The sequence below is a fragment of the Myotis davidii genome, unplaced genomic scaffold, assembly GCF_000327345.1.
Source record: "Myotis davidii unplaced genomic scaffold, ASM32734v1 scaffold353, whole genome shotgun sequence".
Classification (NCBI taxonomy): Eukaryota; Metazoa; Chordata; class Mammalia; order Chiroptera; family Vespertilionidae; genus Myotis; species Myotis davidii.
The window spans coordinates 217755-226546 of NW_006284335.1; the positions used below are offsets into that span (position 1 = coordinate 217755).

At 58.4% G+C, this 8792-nt stretch overlaps 1 protein-coding gene across 4 annotated transcripts in view; it reads left to right on the top strand.

The window, feature by feature from the left end:
- PHF2 (PHD finger protein 2) overlaps nucleotides 1-8792 on the top strand; it is a 40893-nt gene that overhangs the window by 22302 nt on the left and 9799 nt on the right. For 2 of the 4 annotated variants that reach the window (XM_015569649.1, XM_015569653.1), the window contains exons 10-16: nucleotides 871-960; nucleotides 1885-2250; nucleotides 3234-3353; nucleotides 3912-4030; nucleotides 5919-6097; nucleotides 6228-6298; nucleotides 7048-7271. In XM_015569649.1, coding sequence (XP_015425135.1) covers nucleotides 871-960; nucleotides 1885-2250; nucleotides 3234-3353; nucleotides 3912-4030; nucleotides 5919-6097; nucleotides 6228-6298; nucleotides 7048-7271 — 1169 coding nt within the window. The remainder of the gene's footprint in view (nucleotides 1-870; nucleotides 961-1884; nucleotides 2251-3233; nucleotides 3354-3911; nucleotides 4031-5918; nucleotides 6098-6227; nucleotides 6299-7047; nucleotides 7272-8792) is intronic. The other 2 variants (XM_006754440.2, XM_015569663.1) reach the window with 2 other exon arrangements.

An 8792-nucleotide genomic window follows, 5' to 3' on the forward strand; every position in this document is an offset into this window, starting at 1 on the left:
TGTCCTGTGCCCCCCCACTGTCCTGTGCCCCCCCCACTGTCCTGTGCCCCCCACTGTCCGGTGGCCCCTACATTGAACGTTAACACTTCACTAGCTCCTATGCAGCAGCTGTTTTCCGACAATGGGGGCCCCAGAGAAGCAGCTTCAGACTTCCCTTGGAATGTTGCCTGGGTTGTGGGAAGAGAGTGAGGGCAGGGCCCCATCAGCCTGGGCACTGTCTGTGGCAGCATCCTGTCCCCCAGAGGGGAGCCAGCACTGTCTGAGCAGGCCCTCAGGAGGGGGTGGGGCCAGGAGGGGAACACCTGTGTGCTTCTTGCTTCTCTAATGGGTGGGCCTGGTGGGTGGGTGGCCAGTGCCCCCCCAACGCTATCCTGTGGCCACATCTTCTCTGGCCTTAAGGCTTAGAGTGAGCAGTGCGTGGCATCCCTCCTGCCTCACCGCAGCAGGTAGCCAGGAGAGCGGCCTTGTGTCAGGAAGAAGACAGCCCACATTCACTCCATAGCTGGTGGTGGCTTTGGGTACCTCGTCCTCTCGGGGACTCAGGCTCTCCATCTATAGAGTGGGGTCATGGCAGAGCTTTCTTGTCAGGGCAGTGTCTGGCTGGAGTGGGCTGATTTCTCCAGCACCCCATGCAGGCAGCCCCTGCCCCATGCCCGTCGGGGTAGTGGTAGGTCCTGGCCCAGTAGGCAGGGCAGGGCAGGGCAGGGCAGGGCCTGGTGGGACAGAGAGGGTTAGTCAGGAATCAGAGGCTGAGCATGCTTGGGCCCCTGTGGGTGGGAGGTGGAGGGGAGGTGGGCGTGGCACAGAGGGTGGGCATCCACATCCGGACTCAGTGGCTGACCGTTGACCCTGTGCGTGGCTGTCCTGCAGGCTTTGGCAGAGCATGAAGATGAACTCCCAGAGCACTTCAAGCCCTCGCAGCTCATCAAAGACCTTGCCAAAGAGATCCGGCTCAGCGAGGTAGGGCTGACTCGGGCCCGCTGGCCCTGGTCCTGGGAGGCCTCTCTTCTCTGGCCCTCTGTAGGGCTGCCTGTCAGGAATGGCCATGTGGTCACCTGCAAGATGTGGGCTCAGACTCCTAGGCCCCTGCTGCATCTCCTGGTGGGAGTTTAGGGAGTGAGAGGTGGAAAGGGGGCTCCTCTGCAGCTCCCGGTGGGCGTGAGGGAGGATGGTTCCAGCCCTGCCAGGGGTACCCACAGGAGGTAGAGGAATCAGGTAGCTGATGGTATAGATGAATGTGGCCATGGCACATGGATAGTGTGGACGTGTCACACAGATGGTATAGACAGAGGCAAGCATGTCACATGATGGTGTAGATGGATGTGCTGTGTCATGTGGATGGTAGAGATGAATGTGAGTGTATCACATGAATGATGGTGTAGATCCGTGGTCGGCAAACTGCAGCTGGCGAGCCACATGCGGCTCTGTGGCCTCTTGAGTGTGGCTCTTCCACAAAATACCACATGCGGGCGCACATGTACAGTGCGATTGAAACTTCATGGCCCATGCACAGAAGTCGGTATTTTGTGGAAGAGCCACACTCAAGGGGCCAAAGAGCTGCATGTGGTTCGCGAGTCACAGTTTGCCAACCACTGGTGTAGATGGATGTAGGCATGTCACACAATGGTGTAGATGGATGTGCTGTGTCATGTGGATGGTATAGATAGATGTGAGTGTATCACATGGATGATGGTATAGATGGATGTAGGCATGTCACACAATGGTGTAGATGGATGTGCTGTGCCATGTGGATGGTATAGATAGATGTGAGTGTACACACAGTGGTGTAAATGCATGCTCCTTCTCTGCTTGAATGTCTCCCATGGCCTGGGCCATGATCCCCTTCTGACAGGAGATGGTTGGTTACCTCTTTCCTTTGCTCAGAATGCCTCCAAGGCTGCCAGACCAGAAGTGACTTCTGCGATCTCGAATGAGGTCTGTTTTGGGGACCGAGAGAAGGAGGAACCTCCATCCCCCATTGAAGCCAGCCCTCCTCGCTCCTTCCTGGAGAAAGTGTCCAAAAAAAAGACTTCCAAAACGATGAAGATACCCAAGCCATCCAAAGTCCCCAAGCCCCCCAAATCTCCCAAGCCCCCGAAGCCCCCTAAATCACTGAAGCTCAAGGATGGGGGCAAGAAGAAAGGGAAGAAGTGTAGGGGGTCAGCCTCGCCCACCATCCCCAACCTGGACCTGTTGGAGGCCCACACCAAGGAGGCACTGACCAAGATCGAGCCACCTAAGAAGGGCAAGGTGAGTGGCTGCCTCCCCACCTGTGGTCAGTTAGCCCGCAGCCACCTCTGGGGCCAGGCCTGTCGATGGAGCTGCAGCTGCCTGTTCTTGTTCCTGGGACCCAGGGCAGATGGGCTCTTCCCAAGCTTAGGGTGGTGGGCAGCTGGGGAGAGACCATGACGACAAAGGCAGCAGTGTCTGAGCTGGGGCAGGGTGGCAGCATGGAGGGTCACCCGGGGAGTGAGCTGGCTGAATCTTCTTGGGACCCAGACATTGGCTGAGATCTGAAGGTGAGTGAGGCACCAAGTGGAGGGCAGTGGGGAGCAGGAGGGAGACTGGCAGTGGGGGCCCGAGACCCTGTGGGCAGCAAGAGAGGCAGGCCTGGCCCTGAGGACCCACCATTTAATCAGAAGGTTTTAAGTATGGGCTTCAGGGGCCATGAATTTCTGAGGCCAGGTCTCATAGAGTGATTTGCTGCTGGCGGAGAGCTGTTAACCTTCCAGGAGGTCTGCAACCACCAGGACCAGTGTTGCAGGGCCGCAGTGGGATACCTGGTTTCCCTTGCTTAAGGCAAAGAGAGTAGATAAATGAATGAATGAACAGATGGAAGGAAGGAGGGAGGGAGGAGGAAAACAAAAGCAGGTGGATGGATAGTTGGTGGATGGAAGGGCACATAGATGGATGGATGGATGGATGGGTGGGTGGGAGGGTGCATAGTGGATGGAAGGTGCATGGTGAATGGAAGGTGGATAGATTAGTGGGCGGATGGGTGAGTGGATGGTGGATGGATGGATGGATGGGTGAGTGCATAGGTGGTGGATGGGTGGATGGATAGATGAATAGAAGGGTGGGTGGATTGATAGTGGATGGATGGATGGATGGATGAGCTGCTGCATATGGGCCTGGAGGAGAGAGGGACTCTGTGATTCTTGTTTTGTCCTGTAGCCTAAGGTAGCTCCCTGCCCTCCCATGTCCACCACTGAGTTATGGCTGCTGTTTTCTAGGCCACAAAGAGCGTCCTGAGTGTGCCCAACAAGGAGGTAATCAGCACACAGAACGATGTGGAGAGGCTGGAAATCCGAGAGCAAACCAAGAGCAAGTCAGAGGCCAAGTGGAAGTACAAGGTGAGATGTATGCCTGTGGGCGTGCATGTGTATGCACCCGTGTGTTTGCACGTGCATGTGCACACACATGTGTTTGTATGTGCACATATGCGGGCATGCATGTGTGTGCATGTGTGCACCTGTGTGTTTGCATGCACATGTGGGTGAGTGAGTCTACTTTCAGGGAGCGCTGCATTTATGAGAGGTGGTGTGTGGGGGCATTTGTGGGCTTGGTGTTGTGAGCAGAGGTACATACCTGTTCTTGTAGTGCATGTACAGCTGTGTGTCCACCTGTCCCCAGGTCAGGTCTGGGTATGTGTGACCTTGGAGGGGCCACTCCCCATGGGATTGTTATGGGAGCATTCTGGCCTGAGGCTGAGCTTGTTGCCCTTTGAGCTGACGGATGGCATTGCCCTCCTTCACCCAACCCTGGGCTGAGCTCACACTCCCAAGACAGGTCCTCCAGGTCCATGGGTCCCTGGATGACGTGTTCAGAGGGAGGAGGCCGGTTGGTCCCACTGCCTCTGCCCACTGGAATCCTGTGTGGGACTTAACAATGGTCCTGGGTTTACTTTTCAGAATAGCAAACCTGACTCCCTGCTGAAGATGGAGGAAGAGCAGAAGTTGGAGAAGCCTCCTACATCGGGGAACAAGGACACCAAATTCTTATTTTCCTTTTCCAACAAGAAACTTCTGGGGTACGTGATGCTCCCAGCAGGAGGGGTCACAGTCACACACACACTCCCAGACCCCCTACATCACACACCCTGAACGCCCCTTCACACACATCATACACATGCACTCACACCTTGCACACCCCTCCACACTCATACACATCATGCACATGCACTCATACCCTGCACACCCCTCCACACACATCACACACATCATCCACATGCACTCATACCCTTGCACACCCCTCCATGCACAGCACACCCCTGCACACACAGGCAATAGTCTAAGGGTGTTTAAGCTTTTCTTTTCCCCCAGGGTAAGGGTAAGAGCCACTGAGAGGAAAATAAATCACTCCTCCCCACACATCACACACATCATATGTGAGTTATCACACCTTGCACACCCCTCCATGCACAGCACATCCCTACACACACATCATCCACATACCCTTGCACACCCCTCCATGCACAGCACACCCCTCCACACACATCACACAGACCCTGCACACCCCTCCATACCCACCCTGCACACACACACTTACCTGGAGGTCTCCTCAGGAGCAGCCCCTTCCTGAACTGGCTGACGTCACTGGGAATACCCCTTGTGAGGGCCACGCCGGGCAGGCCCCTCCTCTGCCTCCTAAGCCAATAGCTTGTGTGGATGGGGAGGGACAGCAGCGTGTGTTGGCAGGGAGGGAGGGAGAAAGGGAGGGGAGAGCATGATTGGGTAGATATTAGCTAAGTGCTGTTTGGGGCAGAGGATGTAGTGGAGGTCAGGACCCTGTCCTTGGAGGCCAGAGGCCAGTGTGGGGGGCAGCGTGAACCCAGTACTCTCAAATCCACCTAAAATTACGCCTGTGACAAGGACTGTGGGTCCTTGTGTGCCAAGGGACTTGAGAGGGCTTCCAAGAGGAGGTGACCTGAGCTGAGACATTGGGGTGCCAGCTTGGGAGTGGGTGTGTGGTTTCCAGATGGTGGAACAGGCCCGTGTCTGCTGACAGCATGCCAGCCCAGCCCAGTGCCAGGTGTACAGGACGGGCTTCATGCCCCTGATTAGTCTCACCAACTGTGGGCCCACAGGTTGCTTGCTGAGTCAAGTCCAGGTTGAGTGCCCCTAAGCCAGGAAGCAGATACAGCGCAGCGGAATGGGCCCCTTTTCTGTGGTGGGCCTGTTTCTTCACCTGGGAAATGGGAGGGGAAGCCACTCCAGGTGGCGGAGCAGTGGAGCGGGGCCGGCACCTGGTGACCAGGCAGAGCCGGGTAGGCAGGACCATCATTCCCAAGAACGCATGGCCACGTGCCGAGGACTCTCCGTGAGCAGGCGGGAAGGGTCTGGTCTGCGGCCCTGTCACCCTGACCTCATGGCTCTGAGCTCGTCCTGGAGAGCTTTCAAACGCGTTCACTCTGGGACCCACCATGCTACAGAGAGTTTAGAAGTGCGGGAGAGGAAGGTGGACATGACTCTGTAACCACGTCACACCTGTGTGTGTGTGTGTGGTGTTACCGGCTCATACCCACACCCAGCAGGCTCGCCGGTGGTCAGCCTCTGTGTTTCTACAGCTGGGGATTAGAGCTGTAGCCCAGCCTCTGTCTCCCTAGGCCCGAGCCAGGGGGAGGCTGCGGCCAGAGCTTGTGGGGCAGGCAGAAGGAAGGCCATGCTGGTCCAGTGGCCAGGGTGGGGCAGTGCAGGGCACACCGTGAGACAACTCAAGGAGAGGCCTTGCGTGGGCGGGGAGGGCCAGGCCATACCTCGTGAGCTGTGCGCTGTCCTCGCCGGCCCATGGCATCTGGGAGGGAGCTGTGGGATCGGGCAGTGTTCGGCATGACTGCTGACCCTCTGCGTCCGTGGCAGAGTGGTGGGGCACTGGCTGGGCCATGTGGACCCCCACTGACCAGTCCACTTCTGTCCCAGCTCCAAGGCCCTCAAGCCGCAGCCGAGCCCAGGGGTGTTTGGGGCCTTGCAGAACTTCAAGGAGGACAAGCCCCAGCCCGTTCGGGATGAGTATGAGTACGTGTCGGATGACGGGGAGCTCAAGATTGATGAGTTTCCCATCAGGAGGAAGAAAAATGCCCCGAAGAGAGACCTGTCCTGTAAGTTGGGGGGACGTGGAGGGGCAGACCCAGCCCTGTAAGGCCATCCTGCAGAGGGTGGGTGTCAGGCGTGGCTGGCCAGAGCGATCCTCTCAAAGCCACCACCAACTCCCGTCTGCTTTGGTCTCAGTCTTACTGGACAGGAAGGAGCCGCTGCCCACACCTGTGACGAAGCCAAAGCTGGACTCGGCGCTCTACAAGGTGAGCTCCTTCGGGGACCCCGTGGCTGTGCTTGTGCGCTTTCCGCTTGGGGTGCGGCCGAGTGTCTTCATGTGCCGCCCTCTTCTTGGAGTTTTTGTGGGGAGGCTGGCTGGGTGCCAGCCATGGGGACGTGAGCCTAAGGCCTTGCACAGAAGCGGGGAGAGCAGCAGGTGCGGGGTGTGGAGGGTCTGCAGGTCTGTGCAAGGGGTGGGCCTCAGGAGCGCCCAGCCAGATGCCATGAAGACGATGCCTTATTGACCCTGAGGATCGGGTGCAGAGCAGGGCTGGACCTGCTGGGGAACTAAGTTAGACGACTGGTAAGGCCTCATCCAACCACGATGTGGTGGCTGTCTCCAGTGAGCCTGGGGTCTGCATGGGGGTCTCCCCTGCTGCCCGGGGAGCCTGGAGTTTCCCCTCAGAGCCTCCTGCCAGGACTTAACTGGAGCCTTGGGTCGGGGGAGTCCTCCTGTCTGCTCCTCACCTGACCGCGCTGACTCCTTTGTACCTGAGCTCAATACCGGGGCTCCTGCGTACGGTCTTGGGGCCCAGGATTCCTCTGGGAAACTGCTGGGCAGGATGGTGCCGGGTCCTTTGCGGGCAGGCTCCACAATCCCGATGGAAAACCCTGGTAACCACCCGGGGCGTCTGGCCAGCCAGCCCCACATGCTCATCACAGGTTGGGATCTCACATTTTTTATTTTTCCTTATTTTATTTTTTAATTTTTAAAAACTTTTTTTTTTTTGTCAAGGGGAACGGTAGTCCTGTCGCTCCCCCCAGCTCTGTTCTGACCGGCTCCCCATCCCCACAGCCGAGCGACGACTCCTCGGATGAGGGCTCCCTGCGCATCGACACGGACACCAAGCCCACCCGCAACGCCAAAGTGAAGAAGGACGGCGGGGGCTCGGCCGCGGGCATCCTGGACCTGCTGCAGGCCAGTGAGGAGGTGGGCGCGCTTGACTACAATCCCAACAGGTAGGCCTGGGCCAGCGGTGGCGAGGGGCGTGGGTGCCTCCGCGTGGGCCGTGCGGGGTCTGAGGTCGGGCTCTGTTGGCTGTGGCAGTTTGCACGCAGGGGGCTCACGTCGCAGGAGCCCACGCCCCAGGGACTGAGTAGGCAGAGGAGGACCCCCGCCTGGCAGAGGGGGTGCCGGGCAGTCAGGGAGGTGCAGGTTTGCTGGCCAAGCGGGTGCTGCATGTCTGCGGGGTCTTGATGGAGGGCACAGAGCTCCAAGGACAGAGGGTCCTCCCCACCATAGTTCCAGGTGCCAGGCAGGGAGGCGGCTGAGAAGTGATGGCGGGTGGGGACTGTGGCAGGAGGAGTTGAGGGGCGGTGGAGGGGCTGCTGTACCTGGGGGACCCTCTGGGGAAGCAGTGCCCGGGCAAGCACCTGCCAGGTGTCAGGGCTGCTCTGGGACGTACAACCATCTCTGTCTTGTCACTTTCTGAATGCCATAAACATAATGTCAGAAAATTTCCATGGTGCGCACCCGACATCCGAGTCAAGGGCATGTGATGAGCCTCTCTGAGACCCAAGGCTGCCTTCTCTGCAGAGGCCTCACCCGGAGGCCCCGGAGACAGTGGCTCAGAGCACAGAAGTGAGCATCTGCCCCCTGAGGGGCTGAATTGGCACCAACGGGGGCAGACTGTCCTTGAGTCTAGATGTGCGGCCTGTTAGCCCGGTCGAGCCCTCTCACGGGGGTGGGGATGCTGTCCTGTCCTGGAGCCCTGAGATTCCGAGCTGATGGGCAGGTCGTCCAGGGTGTGTATCCATCATCTCAGACCAGGTGGGCCTTCCCGCCCAGGCCTGACGAGTTCGACTCTGATTCAAGAAAAATGGATTAATCTGGGCTTTGCATTCCATGAAGGGCTGGGGCTTGTTTCTCTCTCACTCTCAGTTAAATTTTGTTTTTAGACATTTTGGCCAATTCTCCTCCCCCCAACCCCCCAACATGGAATTTCTACAAGTGTCGCAGAGCTGAGGCCTATGCCCCCTGTAGCCTCCCACTCGAGGACCTTAGCCACTTGGGGAGGTCTCGCCTTCTTTACTCAAGACAGCAGCAGATCCCTGCAGCATAGATGGGGAACAGGCTCAGACAACTGGCTCGAGGCGCCTGATAGGAGGCAGCAGAGGGAGGACCGGAACCTCCGTCTGCCTGGAAACAGAACCGAACATGGGGCACCAGGAAGGTTGATCTTGTGGGGTGGTGTCATCCAGGCCACAATGACTTGGCCTGAGGAAGCTGGGGCCCGTGTGGCCTGCGTGATGCCCTCTCTGTCTCCCAGATCTGCCCTCCACACATCCCCCTCCCCTCCGAGTCCATGTTCCCAGAATCGAGGTCCCACGGCTGCGAGTCTGTGGAGGCCACACGCCAGGACTCGCTTGGAGCTGGAAACACAGGTGCCTTGGCTTGGGCTCCCGACCAGCCTGGCAAGCCCAGCTCCCGGAGGGCCGCGGGTCTGCGGATGTGCTGCCCACACTGCACACGTGCCTGCA